Source organism: Pristiophorus japonicus, unplaced genomic scaffold, assembly GCF_044704955.1.
Source record: "Pristiophorus japonicus isolate sPriJap1 unplaced genomic scaffold, sPriJap1.hap1 HAP1_SCAFFOLD_468, whole genome shotgun sequence".
NCBI classification, from domain to species: domain Eukaryota; kingdom Metazoa; phylum Chordata; class Chondrichthyes; family Pristiophoridae; genus Pristiophorus; species Pristiophorus japonicus.
In genome coordinates this window covers 384,982-407,354 of record NW_027254372.1, presented here as the reverse complement: position 1 = coordinate 407,354, position 22,373 = coordinate 384,982, and the positions used below count along the sequence as shown (strand labels likewise).

General features: G+C 45.5%; 1 protein-coding gene across 10 annotated transcripts in view; it reads left to right on the top strand.

Annotated features, from left to right (window-relative positions):
• Window positions 1-22,373, top strand: part of LOC139252423 (zinc finger protein 432-like) — a 70,414-nt gene that overhangs the window by 36,897 nt on the left and 11,144 nt on the right. For 3 of the 10 annotated variants that reach the window (XM_070873410.1, XM_070873413.1, XM_070873409.1), the window contains one exon: window positions 4,462-4,635. The exons of 4 other annotated variants lie outside the window; for them this stretch is intronic. Coding sequence is in view for 1 of the 6 variants with exons in the window: in XM_070873416.1 (XP_070729517.1) it covers window positions 9,210-9,383 (174 nt within the window). In the remaining 5 variants the exon portion in view is untranslated. Of the gene's footprint in view, window positions 1-580; window positions 666-4,461; window positions 4,636-9,176; window positions 9,384-14,746; window positions 20,439-22,373 lie in introns of those variants that run through there. 3 more of the 10 variants (XR_011591483.1, XR_011591485.1, XM_070873416.1) reach the window with 3 other exon arrangements.

Genomic DNA, 22,373 nt, shown 5'->3' with positions numbered 1-22,373 from the left:
TCTCTTCATTCAACAAAGCTTATTGTTTGGCTGGCTCTATTTTAGGATCCATACTTCACTTAAGATAGTCACTATAAGATTTTTATGGTTGTCCGAAAAATATCTACTAAGCGAGCCGTCCGGCCCCCAATCAATTCTTTAGTTTCCTCGGGTCCTAATCCTAACCCTGTTAATGGGGGATACAAATTTGGGCCAAATTCTTTTGTCCATTCCCTTTTGTCATCTATATCTATTTTTATACTTGCATCCTCTTGCCTTTTGTCACTTTCTCTGTCCATCTCACCTTCGGGTATCTTTCTATTCGTCTGTACGGCTGCTAAAATGATTTTTATCCCTTCATAATATCCTGCCTCAACCATCTTCTTAACCTTTTCAAATTTATCTCTCAGAAACTCTTCTGGTAGTTTATACCTCACCCCTCCAAGGGCCTTGGCAGTTTCCTTTGCCATTTCTTACACCGGGGCTTTTTCCCCAGTTCCCGTTTTTCCGCCTTTACTGATGCGGAGCTTTTTCCACCGAGGCTTTTTCCCCGATATCCCGTATACGTACTTATTCTCCTGACACACGTATCTACTTACAGTGTTCTGACACGCCCCTCGGCTGGATTTACTGGCTGCACGGACTCTGCTTCAGATTTGTTGGATCTCTGGCTGGGACTTTGGGAGGAGAATTTCTCGATAATTCTCTACTCACTCGGTTTGGCTGTTTGAGTTGAATCTTCCCCTGCAGTAGATCCTGCCCGACTACGCCAAGTTGTTAGGGTTAACTTCAAACCACCACTCGGAGTCCGTTAGCCTTAAAGTAAATGCAGTTTTTATTAATAAAAAATACAAGCCGGCAGGAGAGTTATCCTTGAAGGAATGCTGAAAGAAACTGCCACAGACATCTTATTTTAGACAGTTTCAGATTATAGCATTACGTAATTACGCAAGTTACAATTAATACGTGCTGATTGATTACACATGATTGATTGGTCGGGTGCTTCCTCCAATCTGCCTTCTATATGCCTTAATTGGTAATTCCAGATACATGTTGTTATGATTCTTTTTAAACAATTCAAATTCAATGTTTTCTGTGTCTGTGCCTGGCTCCTCAGGCCTTTGGTCTATGAATTGGAACATCTGCTCCTCTGTGGAAGGCATCCCACACATGCTTCCCACAGTCTGAAAAACAGGCTGTGGGATCCATCTTAAAAAACCTGTTAACTCTATTTTAAAACATCCTAATTATTATTATGAATTGTAATTACAATTTGTAATCTGCCCTTTCACACCACGACAACTGGCTGTTCACACCCCCCCCCAGAATGCACTGCAGCCGCTCCAAGTCATCCTTGACCCTTGCACCAGTGAGGCAACATACCATACCATCCTGGAGTCTCGGTTGCGACCGCAGAAATGCCTATTTATTCCCCTTACAATAGAATCCCCTACAACTATCGCTCTCCCACTCTTTTTCCTGCCCTCCTGCGCAGCAGAGCCACCCCTGGTGCCATGGACTTGGCTGTTACTGTCTTCCCCTGATGAGTCATCTCCTCCAACAGTACCCAAAGTGGCGTATCTGTTTTGGAGGGAGAGGACCCCTGCACTACCTTCCTTCCACTGCTCTGCCTGATGGTCACCCATTCCCTATCTGCCTGTGTAAACTTTATCTACAGTGTGACCAACTCACTAAACGTGCTATTCACGACATCCTCAGCATCGCGGATGCTCCAGAGTGAATCCATGTGCAGCTCCAGTGCTGCAATGCAGTCTGTCAGGAGCTGCAGCTGGATACACTTCCTGCAAACATAGAAGTGTTCCTGATTTCCCACATAGCGGAGGAGGAGGAGGAGGAGGAGGAGGAGGAGGAGGAGGAGGAGGAGGAGGAGGAGGAGGAGGAGGAGGAGGAGGAGGAGGAGGAGGAGGAGGAGGAGGAGGAGGAGGAGGAGGAGGAGGAGGAGGAGGAGGAGGAGGAGGAGGAGGAGGAGGAGGAGGAGGAGGAGGAGGAGGAGGAGGAGGAGGAGGAGGAGGAGGAGGAGGAGGAGGAGGAGGAGGAGGAGGAGGAGGAGGAGGAGGAGGAGGAGGAGGAGGAGGAGGAGGAGGAGGAGGAGGAGGAGGAGGAGGAGGAGGAGGAGGAGGAGGAGGAGGAGGAGGAGGAGGAGGAGGAGGAGGAGGAGGAGGAGGAGGAGGAGGAGGAGACGACGACCAATGGCTCCCCTTCAGGGGAGGAGAGGGAGGGGAACCTTCAGAGGAGGAGAGAGAGAGGAACCAATGACACTATATCTGAACCCACCCCAAGTCAGCACCTACAGGGGAGGAGAGGGGAACAAGCGAGTGCGAACTGAACTCAGCCAGAGTCAGCACCTTCAGGGGAGGAGAGGGAGGGGAACCAGTGAGTGTAAAACTGAACGCGGCCACACTCAGCACCTTCATGCGAGGGCAACCAGTGAGCGCAGAACTGAACTCAGCCAGAGTCAGCACCTTCAGTGGAGGAGAGGGAGGGGAACCAGTGAGTGTAGAATTGAACACAACAATAGTCAGCTTCTTTAGGGGAGCAGAGGGAGGGGAACGAATGAGTCTATATCTGAACCCACCCCGAGTGAGCCCTTTCAAGGGAGGAGAGGGGAACAAGCGTGTGCGGAACTGAACCCAGCCAGAGTCAGCTCCTTTTGGACAGGGAGGGGTAACCAGTGAGTGTAGAACTGAACCCAGACAGAGTCAGCATCTTCACAGAAGTAGAGGGAGGGGAACCAGTGAGTGTAGAGCTGAACCCAGTCAGAGTCAGCATCTTCAGGGGAGGGGAACCGGTGAGTGCAGAATTGGACCCAGCCCCTTCAGGGTAGGAGAGGGAGGGGAACCAGTGAGTGTAGAACTTAACCCAGCCAGAGTAAGCTCATTTGAGAGGGAGGGGAAGCAGTGAGTGCAGAACTGAACCCAGCCAGAGTCTGCACCATCAGGGGAGGAGAAGGAGGGAAACCAGAGTGTGTAAAATTGAACCCAGCCACAGTCAGCACCTTCAGGTTCACTCCCTGGTTCCACTCATAGAAACATAGAAAATAGGTGCAGGATTAGGCCATTCGGCCCTTCGAGCCTGCACCACCATTCAATAAGATCATGGCTGATCATTGCCTCAGTACCCCTTTCCTGCTTTCTCTCCATACCCCTTGATCCCCTTAGACGTAAGTGCCATATCTAACTCCCTCTTGAATATATCCAATGAACTAGCATCAACAATTCTCTGCGGCAGAGAATTCCACAGGTTCACAACTCTTGAGTGAAGAAGTTTCTCCTCATCTCGGTCCTAAATGGCCTACCCCTTATCCTAAGACTGTGTCCCCTGGTTCTGGACTTCCCCAACATCGGGAATATTCTACACGCATCTAACCTGTCCCGTCCTGTCAGAATCTTACATGTTTCTATGAGATCCCCTCTCATCCTTCTAAACTCCAATGTATAAAGGCCCAGTTGATCCAGTCTCTCCTCATATGTCAGTCCTGCCATCCCGGGAATCAGTCTGGTGAACCTTCCCTGCACTCCCTCAATAGCAAGAACATCCTTCCTCAGATTAGGAGACCAAAACTGAACACAATATTCCAGATGAGGCCTCACCAAGGCCCTGTACAACTGCAGTAAGACCTCCCTGCTCCTATACTCAAATCCCCTAGCTATGAAGGCCAACATACCATTTGCCGCCTTCACCGCCTGCTGTACCGTCATGACAACTTTCAAAAACTGATGAACCATGACACCCAGGTCTCGTTGCACCTCCCCTTTTCCTAATCTGCCGCCATTCTGATAATATTCTGTCTTCACGTTTTTGCCACCAAAGTGGATAACCTCACATTTATCCACATTATACTCCCATCTGGCAATCCCCTCATCACGGGAATGGAGACAAGTCCAGACCTAAAGTGTGCGCAGTACTCCAGGTGTGGTCTTACCAACGCCCTGTACAGTTGTAGCAGGACTTCCCTACTTTTATACTCCATCCCTCTTGCAATAAAGGCCAGCATTCCATTTGCATTCCTGATTACTTGCTGTACCTGCATGCTAACTGTTTGAGTTTCATGTACAAGAACCCCAGATCCCTCTGCACTACGGCATTTTGTAATAGTCTCCATTTAAATAATAATTTGCTTTTTTATTTTTCCTACCAAAGGGGATAACCTGACATTTTACAACACTATAGTCCATCTGCCAGATTTTTGCCCGCTCATTGAGCCTATCTATATCCCTTTGTAGATTCTTTGCGTCCTCCTCACAACTTGCTTTCCCACCTATCTTTGTATCATCTGCAAATTTGGCTACGTTACACTCGGTCCCTTCATCCAAGTCATTAACATAAATTGTAAATTGTTGAAGCCCCAGAACTGATCCCTGCGACACCCCACTAGTTACAGTTTGCCAACCGAAAAATGACCCATTTTTCCTGAATCTGTTTTGTGTTAGTTAACCAATCCTCTATCCATTTTGACTGCAGGGGTTGGATTCTACTATTATTGCTGGTGTTACTCGCATCCTGACTGAATCGTGTTTGTTCTGTCAGTTGGAGTTTGTTCTGCTGAAGTTGATAACCCCGAAAACTGGGCTGGAGTTGAATATTTTGATATTTCAAACAACACAGTGTGTCGATAATTGACGTTTCCAAGATAAGGTGAGACTAATTGATGTCCTGTTACCGACTGCACCATTTTGCGCATTTTCTCCTTTCTAATTTGAATATTTCAGTTCTCATACCTTCAATTACTCTTATGGACAAATCCCAGTCCCCCATAAATTTGAGAGTATTTCTCCTTACATAAGAACATAAGAAATAGGAGCAGGAGTAGGCTATTCCTCGAGCCTGCTCCACCATTTAACATGATCATGGCTGATCCAATCATTGACTCAAGTCCACTTCCCTGCCCGCTCCCCATAATCCCTTATTCCCTTATCAGTTAAGAAACTGTCTATCTCTGTCTTAAATTTATTCAATGACCCAGCTTCCACAGCTCTCAGACGGTTATAAATCTGTGGAATTCACTGCTTCAGAGAGAAGAAATTCCTCCATCTCAATTTTAAATTGGCAGCCCCTTATTCTAAGATTATGCCCCCTAATTCTAGTCTCCTCTATCAGTGGAAACATCCTCTCTGCATCCACCTTGACAAGCCCCCTCATAAACTTATACGTTTCGGTAAGATCACCTCTCATTCTTCTGAATTACAATGAGTAGAGGCCCAACCTACTCAACTTTTCCTCTAAAGTCAACCCCCTCATCTCTGGAATCAACATTGTGAACCTTCTCTGAATTGCCTTCACAGCAAGTATATCCTTTCTTAAATATGGAAACCAAAATTGTATGCAATATTCCAGGTGTGGCCTCACCAATACCCTGTATAACTGTAGCAAGACTTCCCTGCTTTTATACTCCATCCCCTTTGCAATAAAGGCCAAGATTCCATTGGCCTTCCTGATCACTTGCTGTACCTGCATACTAACCTTTTGTGTTTCATGCACCAGGTCCCGCTGTACTGCAGCACTATGCAATTTATCTACATTTAAATAATAACTTGCTCTTTTATTTTTTTCTGCCAAAGTGCATAACCTCACACTTTCCAACATTATACTCCATCTGCCAAACTTTTGCCCACTCACTTAGCCTGTCTATGTCCTTTTACAGGTTTTTTGTGTCCACACTGTTTTACCTCCCATCTTTGTATCATCAGCAAACTTGGCTACGTTACCCTCGGTCTCTTCTTCAATATAGGTTGTAAATAATTGGAATCCCAGCACTGTTCCCTGCAGCACCCCACTCGATACTGATTGCCAACCCAAGAATGAACCATTTATCCCGACTCTGTTTTCTGTTAGTTAGCCAATCCTCTATCCATGCTAATATATTACCCCCAACCCCATGAGCTTTTATCTTGTGGTAACCTTTTATGTGGCACCTTATCGAATGCCTTCTGGAAATTCAAACACATCACATCCACTGGTTCCCTCTTATCCACCCTGTTCATTACAGCCTCAAAGAACTCCAGAAAATTTGTTAAACATAATATATTCTTCAATGCAAGGAGTCTAGGGAATAAGGCAGATGAGCTGAGGGCACAGACAGACACGTGGGAGTATGATATTGTAGCTATTACTGAGAAATGGCTAAAAGAAGGGCAGGAATGGCAGCTCAACATTCCTGGTTACAGGGTTTTCAGACGAGATAGAGATGGGGGTAAAAAAGGAGGGTGCATTGCAGTATTGATTAAAGAAACAATTAAAGCTGTGAGGAGGGATGATGTGTCAGAAGGATCATCAAATGAGGCTACATGGGAGAACTGAAGAAGGGACAGTCACACTGCTGGGGATGTACTATAGACCCCCAAACAGTCAGAGGGAGACAGAAGAGCAAATATGTAGGCACATTTCTGACAGGTGCAAAAACAATAGGGCAGTAATACTCGTAGATTTCAACGACCCTAATATTAACTGGGATAGAATTAGTGTGAATGGTATAGAGGGAGCAGAATTTTTAAAATGTATTCAGGAGAACTTTTTTAGCCAGTACGTAGCAATCCCAGCAAGAGAGGGGGCGGTTCTGGACTTAGTTTTAGGGAATGAAGCTTGGGCAGGTGGAAGGGGTATCAATGGGAGAGCATCTTTGGTGCTGGTGATCATAATTGAGTCAGATTTATGGTAGCCATGGAAAAGGACAAAGATGGACCAGGAATAAAAGTTTTCAACTGGGGAAAAGCTAATTTTACTCAGCTGAGATGTGATTTCGCCAAAGTGGACTGGAAACAGCTACTTGAAGGTAAATCAGTGTCCGAGCAGTGGGATGCATTCAAGGGGGAGATAGAGGGTTCAGAGCAAGTACGTTCTCCTAAAGAGAAAGGGTGGGGCTAATAAATCTAGAGGGACGAACATTTACTTTAGCCACTCTTCCTTTTTATATACCTGTAGAAACTCTGTTTTTAGATTTCTTGCTAGTTTACTTTCCTAATCTATCTTCCCTTTATTATGTTTTTAGTCATTGTTTGCTGGAGTTTCAAAGTTTCCCAATCCTCTAGCCTCCCACTAAGCTTGGCCATTTTGTATGACATTGTTTTCAATTTGATACCCTCCCTTATTTTCTTAGTTAGCCACGGATAGTTATCCCATTTGTTAAAGTCTTTCCCTCTCATTGGAATATATTTTTGTTGAGAGCTATGAAATATCTCCTTAAATGTCTGCCACTGTTCATCAACCGTGTTACACTTTAAATCTATTTTCCCTGTCCACTTTAGCCAGCTCTGCCTTCATACCTTTGTAGTCTCCTTTATTTAAGCTTAGAACACTGGTTTGAGATCCAACTTTCTTACCCACCAACTGAATTTGATATTCAACCAAGCTATGATCACTCTTTCCCAGCGGATCCTTTACTAGGAGACCATTTATTAATCCTGTAAAAATTATGAGGACAGGTTGCACAGACTAGGCTTGTATTCCATTGAATATAGAAGATTAAAGGGTGATCTAATTGAGGTGTTTAAATGATTAAAGAAGTTGATCGGGTGGATGGAGAGAAACTATTTCCTCTGGAGGAGGAGTCCACAACAAGGGGTCACAACCTTAAAATCAGAGCTGGGCCGTTCAGGGTGAGGTTAGGAAGCACTTCCTCACACAAATGCTGAGTGGCTGTTTCTCTTGGCTCGAGAGTCCAGAACTAGAGGTCAAAGTCTCAGGATAAGGGGTCGGCCATTTAGGACTGAGATGTGGAGAAATTTCTGTAGTCCGAGGGTTGTGAATCTTTGGAATTCCCTACCCCAGAGTACTGTGGATGCTGAGTCATTGAGTATATTCAGGACTGAGAGAGAGAGCTGTTTGGACAGTAAAGGAATCATGGGATACGAGGATAGTGTGGAAAAGTGGAGCTGAAGAACAAGATCATATTTCTGATGTTCTTAAAGCCGAGTGGAAATCTGGATGTCTGTTCCCCATAAAACTGAGGCTGGGACAATTGAAAATTCTAAAACTGAGATAGATAGATTTCCTTAGGCAAGGGTATTAATGGCGATGGAACCAAGGCAGGTAGACAGAGTTAAAATACTGATCAGCCACAATCTCATTGAATGGTGGGACAGGCTCAAGGGGCTGAATGGCCTATTCCTGTTCCTATGTTCCTACTTACAGTGATGACTTTTGCAAACAGCTTTCACAGGGGATTAGAAGGTGAGGATATGCAGACAGGATTAAACCTGGGTCCCTCCTGTTCCTATGACTCAGTCACACTGGGCGTTACCTGTACCCACTGAGCCATTGGGAGGAGGGTCCTGTGACCCTGCTGGAAAATGCACGTGTGAGGCCTCAGGTGAGGACAGTGGAATAGCTTGTCGACACTCACTGTCGAGGTTCACACTGTTAGCGTTAGTGTTTTCTCTGAAGAATCACTCAACACTCAGGGTCGGTTCCAATGCTGAAGCAGCTTTATTACGCTCAGCGGGAAGGAAAAACTCAGGACCGTATCCAGGTTTCTCTTCACAGAACAAAGAGTTACATGTACCTTTATATGTTTTACAACAGTTAAAAAACAGCTTACTGCAGTTACACAGCTCATCACGGCTGGACACAAGCCAATCATAACGATTATAGATTACATATAGGTTTTTTAATCCAATAGAATTCTCCTAGTAACCAGGGAACCATTGTCAATTTGGGTTGATCGATGACTTTATATGTTCTCTCCCTAGTTCTTTCATCTGGGAGAAATAATTGGTTTGTAGCCTTGTTTACAGCAAATGGTTTCCCTCTTATCTTTCTTCCTGGGGAATTAATTGGTTTATGGCCTTGTTCACAGGAGATGGCTTCCTTCTTATCTCTGCCTTCCCAGGCATTCCTACAGTGGGCCTCACAGGGTTATTGCTCGGTCAGTGAACGTTCAACAGTTCACAGTTTGACTACCTGATTTCCCATAATGCCTGGGCAGCCATTTTATGTGTGTGTCCATTTAAGCTTATGTGAGTTCTAAATATCCAGCAGGTGCCTAATGCCTAAGTCTATATATATCTTTCGACTCTCTACAACAACACGGAGATTGGGCACAAGGGTCACATATTGGAGAGAAATTGGTGAGTGTAGAACTGAACCCAGCCAAAGTCAGCACCTTCAGGGGAGGCGAGGGAGAGGCACCAGTGAGTGTGGAACTGAACCCAGCCAGAGTCGGCAGCTGCAGGTGAGGGAAGGGATTCACTCAGTCATCCACCCTGCTGATACACATGCGAGTTCACACTGGGGAGAGGCCGTTCACTTGCTCTGTGTGTGGGAAGGGATTCATTCAGTCATCCACCCTGCTGATACACATGCGAGTTCACACTGGGGAGAGGCTGTTTACCTGCTCTGTGTGTGGGAAGGGATGCAGTACGTCATCCAACCTGCTGAAACACCAGCGCGTTCACAAGTGACTGCAGGGGTTGGAATCTGCTGTTATTGCTGTTGTTAATCACATCCCGACTGAACCATGTTCATTCTGACAGTTGGGGTTTGTTTCTGCTGATTTTAATAACCCTATAACGGGGCTGGGCTTTAATATTCTCGCTATATTGCTGGTTGTGTTCTCGGGGCTGCAGTGTCCATTTAAGAAACGTTGTGTGTTACCTTTCCCCTTAATTCAGCGACTCTCAACAGAAATTCAGTTTGGAATAAAATTATGAACTTTTACTTTAATTCTAAACTGATCTTTGGTACAAAATCTACAATAGTGTGTGAAAGTTTCCACTGAATAAAATCTCCAATTAGAAAGAGCTTGCTGACAATTCTTACTGACTTGCACATTACACACAGTGGCCCCTCCATTATCCACCAGAAAGAAGTGGAATGGGAATTGTTGGGGAATCAATGTCCCCAAATGTTGCCCTTCCCGTCTGGTGTAGCAATCCCCTCGGCACGGGAATGGAGACAAGTCCAGACCAAAACTGCGCAGTACTCCAGGTGTGGTCTTGCCAACGCCCTGTACAGTTGTAGCAGGACTTCCCTACTTTCATACTCCATCCCCCTTGCAATAAAGGGCAGCATTCCATTTGCCTTCCTGATCACTTGCTGTACCTGCATGCTAACGTTTTTAGTTTCATGTACAAGAACCCCCAGATCCTTCTGTACTACAGCATTTTGTAATTTTCACATTTAAATAATTGATTTTTTTATTTTTCCCACCAAAGGGGATAACTTGACATTTTACCACATTATAGTCCATCTGCCAGATTTTTGCCAGCTCATTGAGCCTATCTATATCCCTTTGTAGATTATATGTGTCCTCCTTTCAACTTGCTTTCTCACCCATCTTTGTATCATCAGCAAATTTGGCTACGTTACACTCAGTCCCTTCATCCAAGTAATTAATATAAATTGTAAATAGTTGAGGCCCCAACACTGATACCTGCGGCACCCCACTAGTTACTGATTGCCAACCAGAGAATGACCCATTTATCCCGACTCTCTGTTCTCTGTTAGTTAGCCAATCCTCTATCCATGCTGATATATTACCCCCAACCCCATGAACTTTTATCTTGTGCAGTAACCTTTTATGTGGCAACTTGTCAAATGCCTTCTGGAAGTCGAAATGCACCTGATCCACTGGTTCCCCTTTATCCACCCTGTTCATTACATCCTCAAAGAATTGCATCAAATTTGTCAAACATGACTTCCCCTTCATAAATCGATGCTGACTCTGCTTGACCGAATTTTGCTTTTCCAAATGTCCTGCTACTGCTTCTTTAATAATGGACTCCAACACTTTCCCAACCACAGATGTTAGGCTAACTAGTTTCCCGCTTTTTGTCTGCCTCCTTTTTTAAATAGGGGCGTTACATTTGCAGTTTTCCAATCTGCTGGGACCTACCCAGAATCCAGGGAATTTTGATAAATTACAACCAGTGCATCCACTATTCCTGCCGCTACTTCTCTTAAGACACGAGGATGCAAGCCACTCCGCTGCTCTTGCCTCATAACCCTGCAAATCTTTCCAACTCAAATATTTATCTCTTTTGAAAGTAACGTGAATCTGCTTCCATCACCCTTACAGGCAGTGCATTCCAGGCCATAACATCTGGCTGCTTAATTTTTCCCCCTCATGTAACATCTGGTTCATTTGCCAATCACCTTAAATGGGTGCCTTCTGGTTACCGAACCTTCTGACACTGAAAATTGTTTCTCCTTATTAAGAGAGTTGGTGGGCTGGAGGAGGTTACAGAGATAGTGAGGGGCGAGGCCTTGGTGGGATTTGGACAAGGAGTATTTTAAAGGTTGAAGCCACCAGCTGTCTCTCCCAGTGCAGAATGTGACTCACTGAAAACAGGAAAGATTTTTGTTTAACGATTAAAGATGCATAATGAGGGTAAATCAATCTCTGTACCTTTAACTAACAGCAACATTGACCCCCGACACTGTAAATTGTTTCTCATTATAGAAGCATAGAAATTTACAGCATGGGAGGAGGTCATTTAGGCCCATCGTGTCTGCACAGGCTGACAGAGAGCTATCCAGCCTAATCCCACTTTCCAGCTCTTAGTCCGTAGCCATGTAGGTTATAGTACTTCAAGTACACATCCAAGTATTTTTTAAATGTGGTGAAGGTTTCTGTCTCTACCAACCTTTCAGGCAGTGAGTACCAGACCCCACACCACCCTCTAGGTGAAGAAATTTCCCCTCTAATCCTCCTACCAATTACTTTAAATCTATGCCCCCTGGTTGTTGACCCCTCTGCGAACGGAAATAGGTCCTTCCTATGCACTCTATCTAGGCCCCTCTCAATTTTATACACCTCAATAAGGTCTCCCCTCAACCTCCTCTGTTCCAAAGAAAACAAACCCAACCTATTAAGAGGGTTGCTGGGCTGGAGGAGGTTACAGAGATAGGCAGGGGTGAGGCTTTGGAGGGATTTCAACAAGTGGAGGAGTATTTTAAAGGCTGAAGCCGCCAGCTATTCCTCCAGCACAGAATGTGACTCACTACCAATAGGAAGGATGTTACTTTAACTATTACGACTGAATAATGAGGGGAAATCAATCTCTGTCCCTTTAAGTAACAGTGACATGGTAAGAGGGAAATGAATGATCTTTTCAACATCTATTCCACTTGGCACTGAAGTGTCTGGAACTCATAATAGGAACTCTAGGGAAACAAGATATTGACAAATGTTAAACTGTTATGTTGAGAAAACAAACCTCGATTTAACTGTTAAAAGATAAATTCTTTAAGAGGGCTTCACACTGACTCACCTGATAGCCCGACTCAGGCTCCAACCCTCAAGCACCTCGATTGGCTGCAGAACATGCTGCTGCCTTGGCCCACTTGTCATGGCCTACTCCTGCACCTATTTTCTATGTTTCTATAGCAGGAATGGGGTATTGAAGTTGCATGTTCAGCCATGAACTCGTTGAGTGGCGGTGCAGGCTCGAAGGGCCGAATGGCCTACTCCTGCACCTATTTTCTATGTCATGTATGCAACCCCAGGCAACCTGTATAATGCTGCCACCAGAGGGCTTACCTGTTGGAGTCCCAAGGGATCCCAGCATCCCTTGGGAGCACTGTATATAAGCAGGCCTCCCACGCTGTACCAGCATTCTGGATGGAGTCTGCATAAAGGAGCTAAGGTCACATTTACTCATTGTCTACAGTACTCTGTTGCATTACTTTATTATGAGCATAACAATTGGCGATGAGATAACGAACAACCACGCTTAAATGAAGAGAACTGTTGGTATCCTGGAGAAATTCTCAGAAGGGGACGATTGGGAGGCCTTCGTGGAGCGAATGGACCAATGCTTTGTAGTCAATGAGCTGGAAGGGGATAAGAACACTGCCAAACGAAGGGCGATCCTCCTCACCGTCTGCGGGGCAACAACCTATGTGGCCTCATGAAGAATCTTCTCGCACCGATGGAACCAACAACCAAATCCTATGAAGAACTGTGTACGCTGGTCCGAAAGCACCTAAATCTGAAGGATAGCGTTCTGATGGCGAGGTATCGATTCTACACGTGTCAGCAGTCGGAAGGCCAGGAAGTGACGAGCTACGTCGCTGAACTAAGGCGCCTTGCAGGACATTGCAAATTCGATGGATTCCTTGAGCAAATGCTAAGAGACTTTTTTGTGCTTGACATTGGCCATGAGGTTATCCTTCGCAAACTGTTGACTGTTGAAACACCGAATCTGAGCAAAGCCACTAACTCACCTACTCATTCCCACTCACTCACTCATCCACCCACTCACTTACTCACTCACCCACTCACTCCACACACTCACCCACCCACTCACCCATCCACTCACCCATCCACTCACTCACCCACTCACTCATTCCACTCACTCACCCATCCACTCACTCACTCACATTCACCAAATCACTCACTCACTCACTCTCCCACTCATTACTCACTCACTCCGATGTTGGGGAAGTCCAGAACCAGGGGACACAGTCTAAGGATAAGGGGCAGGCCATTTAGGACTGAGATATGGAGAAACTTCTTCACTTAGAGAGTTGTTAACCTGTGGAATTCCCTACCACAGAGAGTTGTTGATGCCTGTGCATTGGATATATTCAAGAGGGAGTTAGATACGTCCCGTACAGCTAAAGGGATCAAGGGGTATGGAGAGAAAGCAGGAAAGGGGTACCGAGGGAATGATCAGCCATGATCTTATTGAATGGTGGTGCAGGCTCGAAGGGCCAAATGGCCTACTCCTGCACCTATTTTCTATGTTTCTATGATAGCCCAGGCATTTATGTCCACCAGCGATAACACTAAACATATTTCACAGCATAAAGAGGTTTCAGCAAGTACTGTACACAAAGTAACATCGTTTTCAGGCAGAAATGCATATGACAGAACGTAAACGCCGGCAGCTGCATGACCTCAGATGACCCAGAGCCCACCATCAACCATTAATTCGAGGCAGTTAACACCTTGTTGGTGCTGTGGAGGTCATCATCGAGCCCATCAATGCCGCGTCAAACACTATGTGTGCAAAGGCTGTGGAACAATGGGACACCTCCAGCGAATGTGCAGATGACCTGCAAATCCTGTAAACCACCACGTTGCAGAGGAGAACAGATCCATGGCGGATCAGGCTGAACTAGAGACTCGAACCGAGGAGGCACGAGTGTACAGGGTATACACCTTCACCACCGATCATGCTAAAAGTTTAACTGGATCGAATTCCAGTATCCATAGAACTGGACAAGGGTGTGAGGCAGTCTATCATGAGCAAAAAGGCCTTCGACAGGCTGTGGTGCAACAAGGCACACAGGCCCAAGCTTAGCTCCGTTCATACCAAGGTAAAAACTTACACTAAAGAGCTCATCCCTGTAATTGACAGCGCAGCAGTAAAAGTCTCCTATGATGGAGTAGTGCATGAACTCTCACTATGAATTGTACCAGGAGATAGCCTCACACTGTTCGGCAGAAGCTGGCTGGGAAAAATCCATTGGAATTGGGACAGTATCCGAGCATTCTCATCCATCGACAACACCTCGTGCCCAGGTTCTGAGCAAGTTCCCATCATTGTTTCAGCCAGGCATCGGCAGTTTCTCGGGGTCACAGGTGCAGATCCACTTGGTTCCTGGTACACACAAGGCATGGGCGGTACCATATATGATGTGAGAGAAAGTGGAAATTGAGCTGGACAGGCTGCAGTGAGAAGGCATCATCGCGCCGGTGGACTTCAATGAGTGGGCCAGTCCTATTGTTCCAGTTCTAAAAGGTGACAGCACGGTCAGAATTTGTGGGTACTATAAAGTAATGATTAATTGTTTTTCGCTGCAGGACCAGTACCCACTACCTAAGGCAGACGACCTATTTGCGACTCTGGTTGGAGGAAAGACATTCACCAAGTTGAACCTGGCTTACATGACGCAGGAGCTGGTGGAATCTTCAAAAGGCCTCACCTGCATCAACACGCACAAAGGTCTGTTCATCTACAATAGGTGCCCGTTTGGGATTCGATCGGCCGCGGCAATTTTCCAAAGGAACATGGAGAGTCTGCCACAGTCGGTTCTGCACACCGTTGTTTTCTAGGACAACATACTGGTCATAGGTCGGGACACCATCGAACACTTGCAGAACCTGGAAGAGGTTCTAAGTCAGCTAGATCGCGAGGGACTCAGGTTGAAATGCGCAAAGTGTGTTTTCCTGGCACCAGAGGTCGAGTTCTTAGGGAGAAGAACCGCGGCAGACGGCATCAGACCAACCGACACCTAGACAGAAGAGCCATCAAGAACATGCCGAGACCACAGAACGTGACAGAGCTGAGGTCGTTCTGGGGACTCCTCAACTATTTTGGTAATTTCCTACCCGGTTTACGCACCTTGCTGGAACCCCTACATGTGCTACGCAAGGGAGACAACTGGATATGGGGGAAATCACAAGTGGCTGCTTTTGAGAAAGCCAGAAATCTGTTATGTTCCAACAAACTGCTTGTCTTGTATAACCCATGTAAACGTTTAGTGCTAGCTTGCGATGTGTCTTCATACAGGATCCGGTGTGTGTTACAACAAGCTAACAAATCGGGAACATTGCTACCAGTCGCCTATGCGTCCAGGAGCTTGTCCAAGGCCAAAAGGGCCTATAGCATGATTGAAAAAGAAGCTCTGGCATGCGTTTACGGGGTGAAAAAAATGCACCAGTATCTCATGTTTGGTCTCATGTTTGAGCTGGAAACTGATCATAAGCCGCTCATATCGCTATTCTCAGAGAGCAAAGGGATTAATACCAATGCCTCTGCCCGCATCCAAACATGGGTGCTCATGCTGGCTGCATACAACTATGTAATCCACCACAGACCAGGCAGAGAAATGCACTGATGCTCTCAGTTGGCTACCATTGCCCACCACCGCGGTGGAAATGGCACAGCCTGCAGACTTGCTCTTGGTGATGGATGCATTTGCAAACGAAAAGGCACCCGTTCCAGCCTGCCAGATCAGGATCTAAACCAGCCAGGATCCTTTACTATCCCTTGTAAAAAAAACTGTGTCCTCCATGGGAGCTGGTCCAGCGTCCCAGCGGAAATGCATGAAAGATCAAGCAGTTCCAATGGAGCAAAGACGAAATGTCCATACAGGTGCACTTTCTTTTGTGGGGTAATCTCGTGGTTTTGCCCAAGAATCATAGAAACATAGAAATTAGATGCAGAGCAGGCCAAATGGCCCTTCGAGCCTGCACCGCCATTCAATAAGATCATGGCTAATCATTCAACCTCAGTACCCCTTTCCGCTTTCTCTCCATACCCCTTGATCCCTTTGGCCGTAAGGACCATATCTAACTCCTTTTTGAATATATCTAACGAACTGGACTCAACAACTTTCTGCGGTAGAGAATTCCACAGGTTCACAATTCTCTGAGTGAAGAGGTTTCTCCTCAGCTCGGTCCTAAATGGCTTACCCCTTATTCTTAGACTGTGACCCCTGGTTCTAGAACTCCCCAGCAATGGGAAAATTCTTCCTGCCTCGAACTTGTCCAGTCCCATCAGAATTTTATATGTTTCCATGAGACCCCCTCTCATTCTTCTAAACTCCAGTGGATACAAGCCCAGTTGATCCAGTCTTTCTTGATATGTCAGTCCTGCCATCCCGGGAATCAGTCTGGTGAACCTTCGCTGCACTCCCTCAATAGCAAGAACGTCCTTCCTCAGATTTGGAGACCAAAACTAACACAATATTCCAGGTGTGGCGTCAGCAAGGCCCTGTACAACTGCAGTAAGACCTCCCTGCTCCTATACTCAAATCCTCTAGCTATGAAGGCCAACATGCCATTTGCCACCTTCACTAACTGCTGTACCTGCATGCCAAACTTCAATGACTGATGTACCATGACACCCATTTCTCATTGCACCTCCCCTTTTCCTAATCTGTCACCATTCAGATAATATTCTGCCTTCCTGTTTTTGCCACCAAAGTGGATAACCTCACATTTATCCACATTATACTGCATCTCCCATGCATTTGCCCACTCACCTAACCTGTCCAAGTCACCCTGCAGTTTCTTAGCATCCTCCTCACAGCTCACACCGCCACCCAGCTTAGTGTCATCTGCAAACTTGGCGATATTATACTCAATGCCCTCATCTAAATTATTGATGTATATTGTAAATAGCTGGGGTTCCAGCACTGAGCCCTGCGGCACTCCACTAGTCACTGCCTGCCATTCTGAAAAGGACCCGTTTATTCCGACTCTCTGCTTCCTGTCTGCCAACCAGTTCTCTATCCACGTCAATACATTAAACCCAATACCATGTGCTTTAATTTTGCACACTAATCTCTTGTGTGGGACCTTGGCAAAAGCCTTTTGCAAGTCCACATACACCACATCCACTGTGTCCACTCTACTAGTTACATCCTCTAAAAATTCTAGAAGATTTGTCAAGCATGATTTCCCTTTCATAAATCCATGCTGACTTGGACCGATCCTGTCACTGCTTTCCAAACGCGCTGCTATTTCATCTTTAGTAATTGATTCCAACATTTTCCCCACCACCGATGTAAGGCTAACCAGTCTAGAATTCCCTGTTTTCTCTCTCCCTCCTTTTTTAAAAAGTGGTGTTACTTAGCTACCCTCTAGTCCATAGGAACTGATCCAGAGACAATAGAATGTTGGGAAATGATCACCAATGCATTCACTATTTCTCGGGCCTTAAATACTCTGGGATGCAGCCTATCAGCCCCTTGAGATTTATCGGCCTTCAATCCCATCAATTTCCCAAACACAATTTCCTGACTAATAAGGATTTCCTTCAGTTCCTCCTTTTTGCTAGACCCTCGAATCCCTAGTATTTCCGGAAGGTTATTTGTGTCTTCCTTAGTGAAGGCAGAACCAAAGTATTTGTTCAATTGGTCTGCCATTTCTTTGTTTCCCATATAAATTCACCAGATTCTGTCTGCAAAGGACCTACGTTGGTCTTCACTAATCTTTTTCTCTTCACATATCTATAAAAGCTTTTGCAGTCAGTTTAAATGTTCTCTGCAAGCTTCCTCTCATACTTTATTTTCCCTCCTAATTAGACCCTTTGACCTCCTCTGCTGCATTCTAAATTTCTCCCAGTCCTCAGATTTGCTGCTTTTTCTGGCCAATTTATATGCCTCTTCCTTGGATTTAACATTGTCCCTAATTTCCCTTGTTAGCCACGGTTGAGCTACCTTCCCCTTTTTATTTTTTACTCCAGACAGGGAAGTACAATTGTTGAAATTCATCCATGTAATCTATAAATGTCTGCCATTGCCTATCCACTGTCAACCCTTTAAGAATTATTTTCCAGTCTATCCTAGCCGATTCACGTCTCATACCATTGAAGTTACCTTTCCTTAAGTTCGGGACACTAGTCTCTGAATTAACCCTGTCACTCTCCATCTTAATAAAGAATTCTACCATATTATGGTCACTCTTCCCCAGGGGGCCTCGCACAACAAGATTGCTAATTAATTCTCTCTCATTACACAACACCCAGTCTAGTATGGCCAGCTCTCTAGTTGGTTCCTCGACATATTGAACTAGAAAGCCATCCCTCATACACTCCAGGAAATCCTGCTCCACCGCATTGCTACCACCTTGGTTAACCCAATCTAGATGTAGATTAAAGTCGCCCATGATAACTGCTATATCGCTAATTTCTTGCTTGATGCCATTCCGAACCTCACTACTATTGTTTGGTGGTCTGTACACAACTCCCACTAGCGTTTTCTGCCCTTTGATATTCCGCAGCTCTACCCATACAGATTCCACATCATCCAAGCTAATGTCCTTTCTTACTGTTGCGTTAATTTCCTCTTTAACTAACAACGCTACCCCACCTCCTTTTCCTTTCTGTCTATCCTTCCTGAATGTTGAATATCCCTGGATGTTGAGTTCCCTGCCTCGGTCACCCTGGAGCTATGTCTCCGTAATCCCAATTATATCATAATCTTTAATAGCTGCCTGCGCAGTTAATTCATCCACCTTATTACGAATACTCCTCGTATTGAGGCACAGAGCCTTCAGGCTTGTCTTTTTAACACTCTTTGCCCCTTTAGAATTTTGCTGTAATATGGCCCTTTTTGATTTTTGCCTTGGGTTTCTCTGCCCTCCACTTTTACTATTCTCCTTTCTATCTTTTGCTTCTGCCCCCATTTTATTTCCCTCTGTCTCTGTGCATAGGTTCCCATCCCCCTGTCAGGGAAATGTTCATACGTGACCTACACAGTACCCATCCAGGGATAATAATGATGAAAGCTATAGCCAGATCCCATGTGTGGTGGCCCGGCATCAAGGTAGACTTAGAGTTGTGCATGCGCCAATGCAACAGTTGCTCTCAACTGAGTAATGCACCCAGAGAGGCACCGCTAAGTTTGTGATCATGGCACTCCAAACCATGGTCGAGGATCCACGTTGACTTTGCGGCCCATTCCTGTTTTTGGTTGTTGTGGATGCTTATTAAAAATGGATTGAATGTGTAATAATGTCTGTAAGCATGTTCCCACTGCCACATCGAAAACCTACGAGCCATGTTTGCCACACATGGCCTGCCCGATGTCCTTGTCAGTGACAATGGGCCATACTTCACCAGTGCTGAATTCAAGGAATTCATGACCCGCAATAGGATCAAGCACTTCACATCTGTCCCGTTCAAGCCCACATTCAATGGTCAGGCAGAATGTGCAGTCCAGACCATCAAGCAAAGCTTGACATGCGTGTTGGAAGGTTCCCTGCAAACCCGCCTCACCCGAGTCCTGCTCAGCTACTGCACCAGACCCCACTCGCTCACCGGGGTTCCTCCAGCCGAGCTGCTCATGAAAAGGGCGCTCAAAACAAGGCTCTCTCTTGTCCACCCTGATCTCCATGATCACATCGAAGACAGGTGGCATCAATAAAACATGTACCATGATCGTGCAAACTTGTCACGTGATATTGAATCAATGACCCTGTATTTGTACTCAGTTATGGATATGGTCCCAAATGGCTTGCTGGCACTGTCATAGCCAAAGAAGAGATTAGGGTGTTTCAGGTCAAACTTGCCAATGGACTAATATTCAAAAAGGCTTTGGATCAAACCAAACTGTGATTCACAAACAGCCACGAGCAACCCAATGAGGACTCCAACTTCGACCCTCCAACATACACACAAGTGGCAACCGACATCACGGTTGACCACGAAACTGAACTCACCATCCCCAGCAGCCCAGCAAGGCCAGCTGTCCAGCTGTCCAGCAGCCCAGCGAAGAACCAACCAACTCACTCACACCCGCATTTCTACCGAGTCTATCGACAAGGGAGCGAAAAACCCCAAATCGTCTCACCCTGTAAATAAGAGTACTATTAACTTTGGGAGGGAGTGATGTCATGTATGCAACCCCAGGCAACCTGTATAATACTGCCACCAGAGGGCTTACCTGTTGGATCCCAGCATCCCTTTGGAGCACTGTATATATGCTGGCCTCCCACACTGTACCAACACTCTGGAGTCTGAATAAAGGAGCTAAGGTCACACTTACTCATTGTCTACAGTACTCAGTTGAATTACTTTATTATGAGCATAACACCACCGATCTCTGAGCTCTCTTCCTGTTGGTTCCCAGGGCAATCAATTAACACTCGCCAACATTATGCTGCCAGATTAAGTTGACGGGCGCAGAGGAAGTAATAAATTAAGGCCGTGAATTTGAGTTAAGAAATAAAATTAGAGAAGCATAAATAAATAAATGAGGAGAGGCAATATAAACTAAAGGGTACAATCCTAAAGGGGGTGCATGAACAGTGAGAACTGTGGGTTTACGCGCACAAATCGCTGAAGGTGGCAGAAAAGGTTGAGAAAGCAGTTAAAAAACTTACAGGATCCTGGGCAGACAAAAGCAAGGAGGTTATGATGAACCTTTGTAAAACACTGGTTCAGCCTCAACTGGAGCAGTGTGTCCAATTCTGGTCACCGCACATTATGATGTGAAGGCCTTAGAAAGGGTGCAGAAAAGATTTACAAGAATGATTCATGAGATGAGGGACTTCAGTTACGTGGATAGACTGGAGAAGCTGGGGTTGTTCTTCTTTGAGCAGAGAAGGTTGAGAGCAGAATTGATAGAGGTGTTCAAAATCATGAGGGATCCAGACAGATTAGATAGAGTGGTTGCAGGGTGGCCAAGACTGAGAATTAAACATACACGGGTATCTGACGATTCGGAAAGATAGACAAGAAGGGAAAGGAGGTGGGGTAGCTCTGTTAATAAAGGATAATATCAGGGCAGTTGTGAGAGACGATATTGGCTCTAATGAACAAAATGTTGAATCATTGTGGGTGGAGATTAGAGATAATAAGGGGGAAAAGTTTATAGGCCCCCAAATAATAACTTCACGTTGGGGCGGACAATAATCAAGGGAATAATCGAGGCATGTGAAAAAGGAATGGCAGTAATCATGGGGGATTTTAACCTACATATCGATTGGTCAAATCAAATCGCACAGGGTAGCCTTGAGGAGGAATTCATAGAATGCATACGGGATTGTTTCTTAGAACAGTATGTTACAGAACCTACAAGGGAGCAAGCTATCTTGGATGTGCTCCTGTGTAATGAGACAGGAATAATAAACGATCTCCAAGTAAAAGATCCTTTCGGAATGAGTGATCACAGTATGGTTGAATTTGTAATACAGATTGAGGGTGAGGAAGTAGTGTCTCAAACGAGCGTACATAAGAACATAAGAATTAGGGACAGGAGTAGGCCATCTAGCCCCTCGAGCCTGCTCCGCGATTCAAAAAGATCATGGCTGATCTGGCCGTGGACTCAGCTCCACTTACCCGCCCCCTCCCCATAACCCTTAATTCCCTTATTGGTTAACAATCTATCTATCTGTGATTTGAATACATTCAATGAACTAGCCTCAACTGCTTCCTTGGGCAGGGAATCCCACAGATTCACAACCTTCTGGGAGAAGAAATTCCTTCTCAACTCGGTTTTAAATTGGCTCCCTCGTATTTTGAGGCTGTGCCCCCCTAGTTCTAGTCTCCCCTACCAGTGGAAACAACCTCTCTGCCTCTATCTTGTCTATCCCTTTCATTATTTTTAAATGTTTCTATAAAATCACCCCTCATCCTTCTGAACTCCAACGAGTAAAGACCCACTCTACTCAATCTATCATCATAAGGTAACCCCCTCCTCTCCGGAATCAGCCGAGTGAATCATCTCTGTACCCCCTCAAATGCTAGTATATCCTTCCTTAAGTAAGGTGACCAAAACTGCACGCAGTACTCCAGGTGCGGCCTCACCAATACCCTGTACAGTTGCAGCAGGACCTCCCTGCTTTTGTACTCCATCCCTCTCACAATGAAGGCCAACATTTCATTCGCCTTCCTGATTACCTGCTGCACCTGCAAACTAACTTTTTTTTGGGATTCATGCACAAGGAGCCCCTGTTTTATTATTGCCCCTGTTTTATT